At 33.0% G+C, this 16,731-nt stretch overlaps 1 protein-coding gene across 9 annotated transcripts in view; it reads left to right on the plus strand.

The window, feature by feature from the left end:
* LOC106683807 (uncharacterized) overlaps positions 1-16,731 on the plus strand; it is a 42,883-nt gene that overhangs the window by 12,113 nt on the left and 14,039 nt on the right. For 7 of the 9 annotated variants that reach the window (XM_014425504.3, XM_067048985.1, XM_067048983.1 and 4 more), the window contains 11 exons: positions 1,434-1,495; positions 1,577-1,691; positions 1,771-1,930; positions 2,024-2,153; positions 6,339-6,432; positions 8,523-8,652; positions 8,723-8,855; positions 10,362-10,593; positions 11,720-11,929; positions 14,511-14,619; positions 14,737-14,988. In XM_014425504.3, coding sequence (XP_014280990.1) covers positions 1,434-1,495; positions 1,577-1,691; positions 1,771-1,930; positions 2,024-2,153; positions 6,339-6,432; positions 8,523-8,652; positions 8,723-8,855; positions 10,362-10,593; positions 11,720-11,929; positions 14,511-14,619; positions 14,737-14,988 — 1,627 coding nt within the window. Of the gene's footprint in view, positions 1-920; positions 1,496-1,576; positions 1,692-1,770; positions 1,931-2,023; positions 2,154-6,338; positions 6,433-8,522; positions 8,653-8,722; positions 8,856-10,361; positions 10,594-11,719; positions 11,930-14,510; positions 14,620-14,736; positions 14,989-16,731 lie in introns of those variants that run through there. The other 2 variants (XM_014425511.2, XM_014425510.3) reach the window with 2 other exon arrangements.

The raw sequence follows: 16,731 nt of genomic DNA on the forward strand, positions 1-16,731 counted from the left end.
CTAACCCCTTGGCCCAACCGGCTAACGCCTTGGCCCAACCGGCTAACGCCTTGGCCCAACCAGCTAACCCCTTGGCCCAACCAGCTAACGCCTTGGCCCAACCAGCTAACGCCTTGGCCCAACCGGCTAACGCCTTGGTCCTAACCAGCGACATTAAAATTATGCAACTGACTTCATTACAGTAAATGTCATTACAGTTCCTTCGGCTACTATTTTTGTAATGTTTAAATTGATTGTCATCTATTCATAATCCTGTGTACACAATGAGGATAGGATAATATAAAGGGCATTTTAACTAACTTAATTTCTGAAGTCCATGAGAAATGCATCAACTTGGAAACAGAATACTGAAAATGAACTCATAGAAACAGATAGGGGTGAGAGTGAGAACGACAAGCTTTCGATAACAATTCTACGCTTCGTTTAAACCAGACTCTGGATGTAATCAACAATAATACATTCAAATAATTAGCTCAAAATTTTATACAAATCACAATTATTGATCATGTGCAACCTTCTCCAGAGTTGACAGATATATTTTTACAAAACAAAAAAAAAAAAAATAATCTACCTTTAACTAACTACAATAAAAATTTTCTTAAAATAGCATAATGTTTTTGAAATAACCAATTATAGAAAAAAATTGTAAAATAATATATTTCGAAATCGAAGAATTTCCGACTTAATTCATATAATGTTTCATTGTTTTCGTATCGGTTATTTTTACAAACTATTAAATAATAACGGAAACGAAAACTAACAGAATGATATTCTTTGATACATTTCGTTCGTTTTATGAACTATTTTTTTCAATAGTTCTTAAGAACCGTTGTTTTTTGCCAACAAACAGTTCACTAACGTTTGGAAAAATAGCAGAAACGACAACTAGAAACAGATCTAATCGAATTAAAAGCATATGTTTTTATAACCTCGTTCAAAGTATCTTTCGATGTAAACAACTAAATGAGAAAGTGCGTTATAATCCAGTTTTGAAAACAAAAGTAGTGTCGTCTTAATAAAGAAAAAACACCAGATTCGTACTATTTAGGCCATGGATAAATCCTTCTAATAATCCATCAATTATTCTTTCTAATGAAATTATTTACGGTAAATCACGCCAAAAGCAGTGAGCTTAGTTTGAGGCAGGCTGGGCTAGAACTACCAATGAGGATATAGAAGGACTTTATTATAATTTTAAGCAGCTTATCCAGTTTATATAATAAAGTGTGGATACTTTATGAGATTGTATCCGATCTTAAATGTAAAATACAAATTTAAAAAGAAATGGAAAGTTCGAGTTCTTTGAACCGACCTAACTCGGAATATTTTTATTTTTCAGTCCATATCTTTAAAGCTTATAGATTGTTTTTTAGCCTTACGCTCGGTTTATTAATGCGTATCTTTATCCTCACTCGCAACACGTCTTTCCCTAGGGCGACACAAGGGCCTCAGCTTCTTCAGAATAAAAATGTTGGAAACAAATCTTTTAATTCAGGTAAGAGAAAATTGTGCCTCTTTATGACATTACATTTCCATTTCAATATTTATTATATATAATTCGATAATAAACTTAAAGATTCAGAATCAATTTCTTCCATGTCAAGTAACTGTAGCATCGAAAACCCTCAAATTGGAATAAAGAGGGACTCTCAGAAGAAAAACGAACCGCCGAAATACGAACCTCCAACAACGTAAGTGAACTTTTTATTTAGAATAAAAATGACATAATGAGCCATGTTTAAATATAATTTTTATTCTATTTATTTACAGTTCATATGGAAAATTTATTCATGATAAAAAGGTTCAGCCAGTGACCCAAACATACAATATGAAACATGGACAAAATTCTCTGTTAAAATTGGACGAAGAAACGGATCGCGAGTTGGAATGGTGCAATTTAAACATTAACAGAAACGCTAAAAAAAGACCGGTAACTACCATATTTTTCAAAATGACTTGATTTTTCTATTCATCTTTTTTTTTTATAACTATTTTGATGACAATACAGTTCTCTGATGCATAGGATCAAAAAATGAAATTATTAAAAGATAAAAGATATGGGATTCCATGCGTGGAAAACACAAATTTAAATTTACAATTATTACATTATGGATCTAATCAAGAAGGTGGAGATGGTAAAGGGGATCTGTCAGGTGAGGCGAGAATTTTTTTTTTCATTAGTTAAGTATAACTATCATATAACTAGTATTTATATGAGTTTTTCATTTAGACTATAATAGATTATAAGGAAATGAAACGATAAATACAGATATCAATTTATGTGCGCAGGATATTTTGAAAGATTATCCGATTAAATGAAGTATAAGAAAATAGTGTTTTTCGATTTAGTGGAATCTGATTCTGCAAAAATGAATTATTATAATTTAAATTATATAAACAAAAAATACTATAATAGCCGATTTCATACTCAATAGCAACCTTGTCAAATAGCTTTAAAAATAATATTGCTCTGGCAAAAATAAAATTTATATTTCTGCTATATAGTTCTACCATAAAATATCTACCATATCTACCATAAAATAATAAATTTCATGTTTTCTGTAACATAATACAAAACTACCAGCAAATTTCCGATGGGCTCATGGATCAGAACGAAAAAAACCGTACTAACCATGCGCTGATTTCCTGATAAAGTTGAATTATGTTGGAGGCTCTAGAGCTTCAAAAATCATTTCTTTTAACTAATTCTCACTTGATTCTGTTTTGAATGTTCTCCAAACAGAAAACATACTATATTTTTTTTTAATAGCAGGCGGAATATCAGGATGATATTAAGTAGTGCTGATTGCGAAAAACGGCCTAGATATTGTATAATTTGTTTTTACTTCCATGTAAAAGACGAGAAAATCTTACGAATGAATAACAATATATAATATTGTTTAAATTTGTAAAAAACTGTTTCCATGGAAACTTGTTTACTGTATCCATAGCTACCGTGAAGAAGTTAACTTGTTACTATGGATGCAAAATCGATGTTCTGAAAATCAATTTTTTGAAGTAGGTGGTTTTTTTAAACATTGATATTTTATTCTCGATATTTTACGTTTGACTCAATTTTTCATTTCTTTTATTGCAAATGTAACATAATAAAAGAAAATTTAATGTAATTCTGAAAAGTTCAAATTCAAAACAAGAGGAGAAACGGGTTCCTATCGGCAATGTGGTGGGAGGAGAAAGTATTTCCTACCTTCACAATAACAACGGGATAAAGATAAATTAAAATGCCAACCCACAACCAATGAACCAATCAGAGGGCTTCTTAAACGAATGTTGTTATTAATTGCAGAACCTTACTCGAGGGTTAAAAACAGTTTAAACGAGAGCGGCTATTTAAGTTTCTATGTATTTGTTTTATTCTCAATTATTGAGATGCCTTCCAAAAGTACCGTTTGGTAATATCTTTCCAAAACAACTGACAACTCTTTTAATTATAATTATAAGAATTCTACAGTAGTTAAAGCTGCAATGAAGTATTTGTCAGTAATGGCGACATCCGTCATATCAGAAAGAGTTTTTCCTAAATGGTAGAATAAGGTTAGTGAAAAAAAAGTAGACTTTAGGGGGAAAAGTTAATAAACTTCTGTTTTTACTAACTGTGAATAATAAATATTAGGGCATTTAATAACAATGTGTTCCAATAATTACTATGTACAGTAAAGAAAAATAAGCATGTCCAATTTATCCTCAAATGCTGGTTTTGCATCATTAATTCAAATTAGTGTAAATATGTAATTAATTTTCTTTTCTATATTTAATTCGAAAATAAAAGTTTTTTTTTTGTAAATTGTTCTTATTGTTTTTTTATATTAAACTCCATTTAACCAAATTCAAAAAGTTTTAATTTATAGTACTGAAACAGATGTTCGAAAACATCGATGAATTTTAGGCGAGCATCGATAAGTTAGTATTGAATATTGATATTTTAAAACATCAATGTTTTGTTGTCGATGTCACATACCTACTCGTTACCTAGTTAACTCTTGAAGGAAGTATAATCGAGGGGGTAAGCTAGGAGAAAAAGCGAAGCCAAAAAGGCAAAGGAGTGGGGGAAGAGTATGAGCCAATCACTGGTTGCCTTTCCTAATCCTTTTGTATTTATATAATACCAGATCGGTCTGGTGGGCCTCACACGGTTAATGTAAGAGGTACATTTTTTTTTGTAACAATAGTTTATGGGGGGGGGGAGGAGAGGGCATAGCCCCATACAAAAGACACCCCTCACTATATACAATGTTATAAATAAAATTTAAAAAAAAGATAAAATAAATAGATTAAAATAATAATTCTTAATAAAAGATAAAGGAAACGTTATTAACAAAAACAATAACATTTATGGATTTAACAAAATAAATAATTTGCTTATAATGGAAAAAAAAATAATAGCGAATTTAAGAAAAATATGAAGAGAAAAAAAAGATATTAAGATGAAATAAAATTTTAGAGTGACAATAACATAAATGATAAATATAGAACTAATAGCAGGATGTCCTGCAGCAGCCTGGGCTTCAGTCTTCGAGTTGTGGTTGGGTTTCCCAAGTTGTAGGTCACAGCTCCTTTAACTGTAGGTAACTGAGAGTGGAACTTCATGAACCTTTTTTTGATATAATCCTCTATTATCTCTATTAGTAATTCCCGATGCAATTAGCTGTTTCATACAAAGCAAGGAGCATCTACTACAACTCTAATGATTTTATTTTTATATTATATTTTCTATATATTTTTATTTTATTTTGAAAAGATTTTAATTTTTTCGTTTTCGTAAAGGATGCCGCTCCCCAGATTTCACAGTCATACTTTAGCATTGTTTTAAAAATAATAATAGCTGTTTCTGATTTTAATTAGGATTTTCTATTTAGAATAGGATATAGCATTGCGAAACCTTGCGTAGGTTTGATGTTGATATTGTGATTCCAGGTAAGGCGGCGATCTAGGTGAATTCACAGGTATCTTACTGTTTCACTGGCAGGATTCGATTTTACATTTTATCTTTGAGGATCAGTTCTGGTGGGTGTGGGGGGCGTCTGAAAGTAAAAACTTTTGAAGAACATTTTTCAATGTTCATACTAATCATTCATTTATTGAAGTATTGTTCTAGTTCATTGCGGTAATTTTGCAGAGGATTTCTAGCTGTTATTATGTCATCATCTTGAGAGAACACTACTGTATCGTCAGCGACCATAGCTATGGAGGTGTGTGTGGACTGAATGATGTCGTGAACATAGAAGTTGAACAGAATGGGAGAAAGGACTGAACCTTGTGGAGTACCGGCATGTGTTTGTCTGAGGGTAGAATTCGTTTTATTTATTCTGTTATAGTACAGAAAAATTTATGCCAGTTATGTTCTTAGAATGTCGGATAGGTACTTTGGAGTGTCCACCTGCTCTTCACTTTTGCTTTGAAGGAGAGTAGGATTATGCCACCGTTAACGTGACTTATCAACTCCTTCACGGTAGGTGCGGACAAAATCATCAGTATAATCCAAAACTTACTGTTCAGAATTGGAAGACTTTATAATAAGCATCACAAAATAAAGCCGTATTTTTTACCATATTGTCACACTTAGTCTCTAGATAGCAACAGTACCACTAGTTTAGCTCATTTATAGGAATGGGATATTGACAGCGAAATATTCACCATTTTTTACCAAATTAAAAAAATTTAAGTTATAAATATAAGCTTTTCTGATCTTAGTATATTTTCAAATATCATTTTTAAGTCAATTATTAACATCATAATGTCATTGTCCTGATTCTGAAAATCGTTGCTACATTATTATACATTATTATTTAAATGATAGATTAGGTAAGTTTTATAGTACTTTTTTCACTTTATAAAATTAATCTGTGGAAGGAGTGGAGGGGAATGACATAACCATAATCTTCTTCAGAGCATTGGTGAAGCCAAATAATCCACGCCCACGAAGCGTAGGTTTACGTTGAGATTAATAGGTATGTCCACTATAGTAAACTGAAATAAAAGTCACCCAGTGATTGCCTCGTACTTTTCTGATACACCCCTACCACGCCCCTGATCTATCTTAAGGCTTTTTGGCTTCAATTTACCAATCACCTTACCCCGTCCAGTATACTTCTACCTCCAATTTTTTTAAGCGTATGTATTGTAGGTTACTAATTAACAAAAATGCCTTATATATGCTATTTGCTTTAAGGGAAGTAATTTTTCTATAAATATTACTATTCAACACTTTTGGAATCTGCAACTTATTAATAAATTTTAGGAAATTTAATATTTCTCTTCAATTTTTTTTTTTGTATGTTTACTGTTATAAGCTCAGTTCTTTCTTACTTTGTTTCTAGGTTTCTTAGCAGAGCCAGTGAATTGGAACGAAATAAAAGTACCAAAAAAACGTGAATTACATCGAGTAATACATCATCGTTTGTGTAACTACATGTAAGTTGAAAATGGTTTTTAGTATTAGTGTACAACAATGGGACAAATGAGTACTTGAGCATAATAAATATTGTATGACAAAAAAAAAATCATTTTTTACCTGAAAAGATATCAATATTCTAGGTAGGATCGTGAATAATCCATACTTATTTTCTTTAAAAATAAATAAATTGAATCAAACGTTCTGTTTGTAGACCTTTCCTAATCCATTTCCCCTCTAAACTAACCATGTTGCAAGTTAATAAACGCTATTGTTAGTAAAAATATTCAAGAGCTATTATTATTAACAGTATTTAACAGCTATTGTTATAAACTATATATTGGGTTGTAAAATAAGTTTGTAGCGTTTTCCAATATTTCAATTTAATCCTCTCTGTGTTTATAAAATCATTTTTACTTTATCAATAATGTTTACATATTCTAAAAAAGGATTAGTTAAGGTTCTATTATGCATCACTTTCAACAGAGATTCCTTATCTTTAAGTGGTATTTTGTTTGCTCATAATGGAATAAAAAAAATCGTTATTTTCATAATTCATTTTCGTTATTTAATGTTTTTTTATTTACAAAAAGGTTTGACCAAAACGGCCGACTTGGGATAGCAGGAAGCGGCCTTTTCTTGGTTTAGTTGACTATCCCATTTGTTTTTTGTTGACTATCCCATTTGTTGACTATCCCCGGATGGTTTTTCACCGTCCGAAGAGCGACCTAAAGGCGGGTCTACATGTTGCCCACTTGCCGCAAATCAGAGACTTTCTTTACAAATACTCGGTAAACAAAGGAACCGTCTAAGTGCCGTATTCAGATGCTAATGTTTTTTCAGTGAGGCAAACAAATTAACCTCTTTATTAAACCTTATTTTTTTAAAAAAGCAACAAAAAACAACACCATCTACCTTCTAACAGCTCTCAGTTGCAACGAAACAAAGAAGAATGGTGGAGATGCTACACGAACCCCCTTTAAATTTTGTCCAAAAACGGACTCTCGACGGATCGGCAACAAATGTAGGACAACTCGTACCAGCCAAGACAAATAACCCAATCACATGCTCGCGCTTGTGTGAGTTCGCCACGGCTTGACAAACGTGTAGAGGTACCTTGACAGAAATAGCCATCAGGTCCGAGTTTTCATTCCACAGGGTGCCAGTATTTTCCATAAACATTTATTCGAAACACGCAATGTTCACAGAACCAACATCTCATTCTTCTGGATCACATCCACTCCTCTATCTTCTGTGGTTTTCTTTTACCTCTTTAAAATTCATTGGCTTATATAACTGTTCTTCTTTCAACCAATTTTCTTCTTTTTTTTTTTTTTTAATATTTTGAGAAAGTGACATTCGCTTGCAGAGGTGCTGTCTGGCATGCGGTCGGACAAGGGAGCCGCGGCACCAACTTTAGGGACACGCTGTTATAGGTGACCAGAGTCATTCTCAGTTCCAGCGAACTATAGAATCCAAACTTGTATCTTCAGTCCTTTCCTCCACTTTGTTGACTTAATCTGTGAAATTCAGTAGTATTTTTTAATTATATACGATTGGAAGACAGGTGTTTCTTGCTGCATCAGTCATATCCCATTCTTTCCTACTGACTTCCACTTTTTCAAGCACCTAGACAACATTTAATTTAAGAAATTTAAGATTTGATTAAAAATGTTTTAATAATTAAAGTACATCAATTCTGATGGATATCATTTTGAATAAATATATATTGTTGAAGTAAAAACATGTTTTCAATGAATATAAAAAAAACATCTATAATTTTTGTATCAATCCAATACTTCAGAGATAAATCAAGAAACATTTCTTCGACAGGCAATCTGAAGAGAACTTCTAACCACACATGTTTCTAAAAAATGACAAAACGAATAAACGGTTATAGATTTACAAAACTAAAAACTAGATAACAGTTTAATTTTTCTCTGGCTAAAGTAGTTAAATCGATCTTTGGATACATAAATCACAACTCGAGCATCTCAGCAGTTTAATCATGTTAAACCTGTAATTTGTCCCATTAGTGTTGTGTTATAATTTCAATTGTTCAATCTAACAAAATAATTTATTATTCTGCACATAATATTTATTTACTCAGAAATCCAGATATAATGCTCGTTATAGATGAACATGAGTTTTTTTGCCATCGGATAGTATTGCAATCATATTCAAAATACTTTGATGAAATCGACAATTTAGACCAAAGCACAATCATTGATCTCAAAGAGGTAAGGAATCAAATGTCAGATTGTTTAAAGAGAATTTAAATAAAAAGTTAATTCAGACATTTATTTCCAGAAAAATGTGACGAAAGAAGCGTTTATTGCCATATACGCTTGGATGTTATCTTTGAATGATGGAGGTTTGAAATTTTTGACTCGAGATAACATAATAGAAGTTTTAATGGCTTCTCAGTCGCTTCAAATAAGAGGTAAGGAGCAATTTTAATTTTTACAACACTTGTGAACAAAAACTATGTATGAAAACTTAAAATAAAAACTGTAGCAACCTCTTAATTGTTTAAACATGGCAAAACTTACATCTGAATGGGGCTGTACTCATTTTGGTTTGTGCTCAATAAAAAGACCTAAGTTAAATAAACAAAAAGAACTTTATTTAGACGACAAATACATGCCTGCTTAATTCACATAATATAATATATACTATATAATTTTACAATAAAATTTGCTCTAATGAATAATACTAAACTAAGAGATACATTTAAGTCCGGGGAACCCCACACTTCCATTGTCGATAGCAGCAAAGCCACTAACTACGACTTTTACAACCTTACATCTAAAATCGTTATTATTATCAACTGCCAAAGAGGTAGGTTTTTACTCAAGCTGTTGTTGACTTTTGTTCAATCGTTACAAAAAGATATTTTTTTCATTAAATTTAGATCCCTTTTCCGCCTCTCGTAAGTAATGATTTTGATTAACCATGTGTTAAGTGAAAGGGAATTTCATGGAAAAGTAACGAATCCCAATTTCTTTACTTAAATTCTTGCTAGAACTTCACTAACTTAACTTCTTACTACTTTCATTAAAGTAATTGTAAAATGTAGGTTTTTAAAAACTCCGTCGGTGGTAATTCGATGGATCGATTCGGGACAGTCCGTGAATGTCAATACAGTGTTTCAATACACTTCTGACATCGATATCCGGTACGGGATGTTCAGGGCTTTGCGTCTTAAAGCATTTAAATGTCCGACTTGATCAAAGATAATGCACGAATTAGACGTGGATCCATCTTAATTCTAGCCTGCTGCCATCTATTAGTCGCCGAATGCATCTGGGTAAAATTAAATTTTATTTAAACCAAACGCGACCTACTGGCCAAGACGTGATCCACGGTCAGCAGACAAACGGCATATTAATTTATATTTAAATTTACTAGAGTAATAACTATGTAAAATATTGTTTTATTCATAAATGTATTAGACAGAATAAATACCCGAATAGTGTTTTATGTTCTACTAAAAGATTACCTACTTAGATTAGATTAATGTTACCTTCATTGATTTTCAACATATTCAACTCATATAGTACAAGAGCCCAGTGGAAAAAAAGTCAGCTATTGTATTCCAATTTTTTATCACGTTAATGAAAACTATTTATAGTTACTAGTCAAAATGTATGAAACTGCCAAATAATTAGGTAGAATTAAAAATGGCGAACGTTTCAAAATGTTAAATAAAAAAATTTTCATTTGGAGCTCCATATCTTTAAAACTACTTATAACTCTAGGCACCCTAAATAACATTATTTAAAGTAGACAAAGTTTTCTAAAATATGAGCCCTAATAGAGCCGTTTACGTTCCAAAATTTCCAAGATGCAGTATTTTTTCAAACGATTCGAAATTAATTCTTGATAAAATAAAACTTAGAATATGTGAGTTTGTTTATTAATCGATATATATTTATTTTTCTATCAGACCTTGAAGAGCAATGCTTCGCCCTCATTGACTCCAAGGAGCTATTTTCAGAGGGTCATGCTTACCAATTATTCAAGAAAGCAAGTCATTTAAAACAAAATGGTATCAAAGAACTGATGGTACCTAGGGTACAACATTTCTTCCTGCCCCTGGTAAGCAGCCAAGATTTTGTCAACCTGAGTCTGGATGACCTATGTACATTTCTCACTTCCAACTATATAGTTGTACACAGGTAAGTGCTAGTGATTACTAAACTATGTTTATACACGTATTTGTTTGATTATCAATATCTTAGTCCTTAAGATATATAATAAATAATGTATTAGAGAGATAAAAAATAAATTTTATTCTGACGTCCCTTCTTTCATTTTTATTTGTTTTTAATACCAAATCGGTCTGGTGGGCCTTACATGGTTAATGTAAGAGTTACATTTTTTTAAAAAAATAGATTATGGGGGTATATTCTCATACAAAAGATACCCCCAACTATATATATAACGTTACAAATAAAAATAATAATAATAATACTCAATAAGAGAGAAAGGTAAAGTTAGTTACAAAAATAACGACATTCGTACACCTAACAAAACAAACAATTGTCCTCTAATAAAAAAAATAAGTTAATTTGAAAAAAGAACGAAGAGAGAAAAAAAGTAATTAAATAAATAAAATAGAAGTAATAACAATAATAGATTTGATAAATATAGAATTTATAACAGGAAGTCCTGCAGCAGCCTGGGCTCCAGTCTTCGGGTTGTGGTTGGATTTCTTTAGTTGTAGATCACCGCTCCTTTAACTGTCGGTAACTGGGAGTGGAACTTCATGAACCTTTTTTTGATGTAATCCTCTGTTGACTCCATTTGTAATTCCCGATGTAATTGGTTGCTTCTTACAAAACAACGAGCATCCACTGTAATTCTTAGGACTTTATTTTTTCGTTTTCGTAAAGTATGCCGCTCCCCAGACTTCAGAATTCCCAGGCCTGAGATTTTTTTTAAAAATAAGAATAGCTGTTTCTGGTTTTAATTTGGATTTTCTATTTAGTATAGGATATAACATTGCTAACCTTGCGTAGGTTTGTAACGTGAATAATCCCAACGTAACCTTCTGAATAATAGAAACCATGAAAAGAAACCACAACTAAAAAAAAATAAATAAATAAAAATAAGTTAGTTGATACACTATCTGTAATATAAAATGTATCAGTATACAAATTAGAATAAAATAAATTCCTTCCTTAAATAAAAATAACTTAAGTACAAAAAGAAAAGAAAATAATCGATTAATTCATTAATTCGATTAAGTAATCTCTTAGCATACATAGACCAACTTATTTAGATATGTATTAATTTTCATAGCGAGATGGAAGTTTTTATGTCAGCTGCCAAGTGGTTATTGGAAAACTGGGATGAAAGAAAAAAACATCTTCCAAGGGTTATGACCTGCGTGAGGTTCGGGTTGATGCATCCACCAGAACTAATCGACATAAGAAAAAATCCTGAATCCCCTGAATTTTTAAGATTAACAGAAGATATACGAATACAAAAATTCATAGAAGATGGTATGGCGTAAGTATTTATATATCTTTAGAACTGTCTTAGTTTTTAATCTTGTTCCGAGAAAAACCTATTTAAACCACTCAAACAATAATTTACATTTAATGATTTGGTATATTATATTATAATTTAATTATATACGAATATGGTGTGAGAATTTAAATTTGTTAAGCTTGCTTTACTTTAATATACTGTAAAAGAAAACTGTAATATACGACTTATTTCTCATCATCTTTTTAAAAAATATAGTTTTGTTTATACCGATGAAGGCGGTATCTCCTCTCTCTATCTCTCTTTATCTTCGCCTCCCCTCGGATCTCGTCCTTAGTCAGGGAGCCACTTTCTTGAGTGACTCTCGCATGTTGAATTCAGGAGGACGAAGATGATATCTCTGAATCTAACAGAAGAAGAAAATGGCGCTCTTCTCACGTTTGCTTTACGCCACAGCACGCTAGAGACTCCTTCTTACTATATTGGCCACAAGGGGCGCTAATGTTACTAATAACTATTAGGCATATGCTTGTACTGTGAGAGGCACCTTCTGTTCACATCTTTTGTTTTTTAAACGAAGCAGTGATAAATAAAGGTAAATAAATTGTGACTATGTATATATCAGAATGTTTTTGTTTAATATTCCATATACATTGGTAGTAATGGTTTATTACCTGCATTGGAATGTAAAAAAATGTACTTGAGAAATTATTAATCTGAAATTGATTACATGAGACATAGATTACTTCAATCTCAATTTGTTGTTTCTTTCCCCTTTTTTGTTTCCTAACCTTCCATTTATTTATTGTCAAACTAAAATGCAATCAAAAGTACAGAAATATAAATACACATTTATGGATACCGCTCTGGGTCTACTTCGCTAAGTGAGGAGCCTTGTGCTTGGGTTTAAACACAGATATACAATCCAGGTGTGGAATGGTTAGTTTCAACCTTTAGCTTACCCAGAACTAATAAATACTAATAAAACGGAATAAATGAAATGTTAAGCTTAAGCTTCAAAAGATGGTGACCAACACCTGAAGAAAGGTCTCTCCCTCCCTCAAAAATATGATCAGCCAATGAACAGCAGAAAGAGATAACTCCGCCTTCCTAGAGATGATGGAATGGGACAGATGGGAGTATGGAGAAGAGAGATTTTCTGAGTTTCTGATAGTAAGGCAGCCATTTATGCGCTGAATAATTCTGTAACCCGCTCTAAATTTAAATTGGTGGAAAAGTGCAAGATTAATCAAAGCTCTCTTTCCTTAACCAGCAAGATGCGGGTTAAATGGGTGCCTGGTCACACAGGCATTAAAGGAGAGAGCAGATTGCCTTGCCAAAAGGGGATCTGAGAATGTTCCCTTTTCACACAATCCCATATGCGGTGCTAGAGACGCATTGAAGAAATTGCTAAGGGCAATTCTGGCCTATTTTGGAGGAACGCCAAGAGGCAAGAGCAGTCAAAGATGTTTCAAAAAGATTCTTGTTCAAATAGAATTACTACACTTCTACCTATGGACAAAACTACCTTAAGGTGGGTGACAGGACTATATTCAGCTAACCAAACATCTCCATGATATAAGATTAATAGAGTTACCATTTTCCATATCCTGGAGAGAGGATGAGGAGAATACCTATCACATCATATGCAGATGTGATGCACTGACACGATTCCACAATTTTAGACGAGATCGTATCGTGGATCCCAAGCTTTGCGTGACGACTGATCCGTATACGATACCCAAATTACGAAGGCATCTGGGTCGCCTAAACAATGAAGGACGGCTTAGAATAAGCCCTAAATGGCGGCGGGGCACACATGCCGGTAAAAACCAAAAATGAGACGTTTGGAGAACACTTCTAGCTGGTGCCTTGATATATTATATTTTATGGCAGTGCAATCTATCTGAGTCATTGTTTTTATCATTATCGTATTCTTGCCTTGTTGTTCAATTAGCACTTTATTTATTTCTGTACAGGAGTTGCCTATATAAACGAATACCACTCTCAAAAGTATTTTGAATGTTTAATGTCAGTCATATTTTTTGAAGATATCCTTACTAATAAGGAAACTAGAAAACACGCAAAATGCTTTTGGAAAAGTAATCCCATTGTAATTGTTTTTTTTGGAATCAAACAATTTATATTTATTAACATAAATAGTTTGCGTAATGATCTTCAGCAATTAACCATCCCAGATACAAACGTATATGAATCATAGTAAGTCTTTATACAGCCTTTTGGCATTTTAAGGTGGGTTGCAAGGTCCGCTCTCTTTGGCCCTTTGCCGTTGTTCAGTCAATGAGTGAGGAGAGGTAACTCTGCTGGCAGTAGAGGCGGAAATGCGAGCCAGACTGCTAAATCTGAACTCCTATAAGAGGTTATGACGAGTAATCTATGAACGATTGGCCGAAAATGTTCATCCTCCTGAATTTGAGGCTAATATTTATCTTCTTAATTTCCGTTCATTTAATACCAGTTCTGATATGTACGGTGGCGTCACTGATATTCGTGATACTAATCTGAAACGGTATTTTACGAAATGGATTGATAAAAATGAATGAATTAATCATAAAAGTTTTTGAAATGTTCTGTTTGACAGGTATTCAATCGAGAGCACACTCAAGGGAGCGACTGAAGATCACAAATATCGTTGCCAATTGCTGGGTCTTGAGATCCCACAACCTCGTAACTGGGCTGAATCTCCAAAGGTATAAGGCCCAATTCTTCATGAAACTATCATTCTTAAGGACGAAAATAGCAGTAATTTACACATAAACCGTTTAGGATTGATTAATAAAGTGACGAATAATTTTTTACTCTTGCAGTATTACAAATCTTACGAAGAGTTCCTCGGATACCTTCAACTACTCCGCGGAAACCCAATGATGATGTTCGCAACAGAAAAAGAAAAATTAATTCCAGAACCAATAAAAATGAACAAACCAATGCACAATTACTCAGTAGCAGTTGACCCTAGCAACTGTTGCTCAGAATTCTTCAGGGTTCCCTACCAGTACTCCTGCGATGACGGGATTCCTTCTATGTCAGTTTTGCTTGCAGCGGGGATGAAAAATCGTGTAAGTTTGAAAAATATAACTTTTATTTTATTTTAACTGGAATTATAGATGTTTTGTTATTCTTTTTATTTGCAATGCCAAAATTAGTCAATTTTTCTTACTAATACAACGTTTTTTCAAGTTTAATCATAATCATCAATTATGATTAAAACTATTAACTTATTAATCTCTAATTTCGTCTTCCTAAAGGGAGAAAAATCATTGGATAACTATGTTTTTAAGATATGTGATAGGTCTTTAAGTTTTTACTAAGTATTTACACTATTAAACATTTTTTGTTGGGTTTTTAGGCGATTTTCCAGTCGTGTTCGAAAACCAATCACTATTTAGACTAACTATCGAAACCTGATTAATTATAAAACGACCATCAGACTAAATCAACATGTAAATCTAAATACGATAATTATTTCAAAAACTAGGTCTCTTATTTTTATTTATTTTATTTTTTTTTAAGAAAGAGAATACTATATTCCATTTTTTAAAATAATATTGGAATCATTTTATAAGTTGAAAATATGGTCATTTTTCTACATAATTACAACTTTGCACTACAGCTGTGCAATTTTGAAGATGATGAGAAAAGGTTTGCAACGAAATGTCACACCAGTCCTACCTCTTCACCATGTGTCCAGCCTCATCTTTAACTTTGTTTATTGGGGCTTTAGGGCGTAAAACCCAGAGATCATCAACGCCCATTTAATCTTTAACTATTTTTAATCCTATTGTCCATATCAACACCTGTATTCTACTTTAGAGTGAAAGACAATCACACAAGTAGCGGCATTCTTCAAACGAAGAAAATTGAAACAATCGCAGTCTACTTGCAAAGACTTTAGTAACTTTGTTTTGCAATTTCAAGGAAGTATTGTTGATTGACACTTTGTCAGGTGGAACCTCAGCATACTCTAACTGGTATAGTTAAATACTTAAAAAATCCTGAAGGGCTATTCAGAACCGAAGAAGAGGAATTAGGAGAGCATTCTCTATGACAACGCAAGCAAAAACCGTCGCTCTGCTCCAACTATTCAACGGTATGCAATTGCACGCCGTCCCTATAGTCCGGACTTGGTACCTAGTTAGTTTCAGCACCGACGATAAGTAGAAAAAAGATATTCAACGCTTTCTCAGGAACTACGGGGGAACTGGAACGATACGGTACACGGAAACTTTCACAGTGTCTTTTAAAATGTAACTAAAGAAGCGGCGACTATGTATTGTTTGATTTTTTAATTACATTAATCTAATCACTACGTAGTCCATCAGAGGCAGGAAGTGAAGGTTATCGACAGGTTACTGACCTCTAAGTTTGGAGAAAGGAGTATAATAAAGGGGATAGGCTTCTAGGGTGAGTGACGCAAGAAGGCGGAATCTATTCCTTTAGTGTGCGTGGCATCCGGTACGCCATATTTGAGAGCTGAAAATCGTTAAGAGTCGCGAAATGGCTAGGCAGGGGGATTACAGACACCTCCCAGACCCCATAGGGAATGTAAGAGACGTCGCATCACGACCCCTCCTGATGAGGAAGGCTATGTAAAGCCAAAATATACTGCCCGGGTTGATCCTCGACCCCAAACTCAATCAACCCCAAAACTCAATAATACATTTGACGGACTCTCTGAGACCGATATTACACACAACACACACACACACCCACTACAAGCACAACTAACACAACTACAAAAACAGTTAAACCACCACCTATAGTAATTAATCCACCGGTATCGGCGGTACAATTACGAGATG

This window comes from Halyomorpha halys, unplaced genomic scaffold, assembly GCF_000696795.3.
Source record: "Halyomorpha halys isolate HHAL.00 unplaced genomic scaffold, Hhal_1.1 Scaffold518.1, whole genome shotgun sequence".
Classification (NCBI taxonomy): Eukaryota; Metazoa; Arthropoda; class Insecta; order Hemiptera; family Pentatomidae; genus Halyomorpha; species Halyomorpha halys.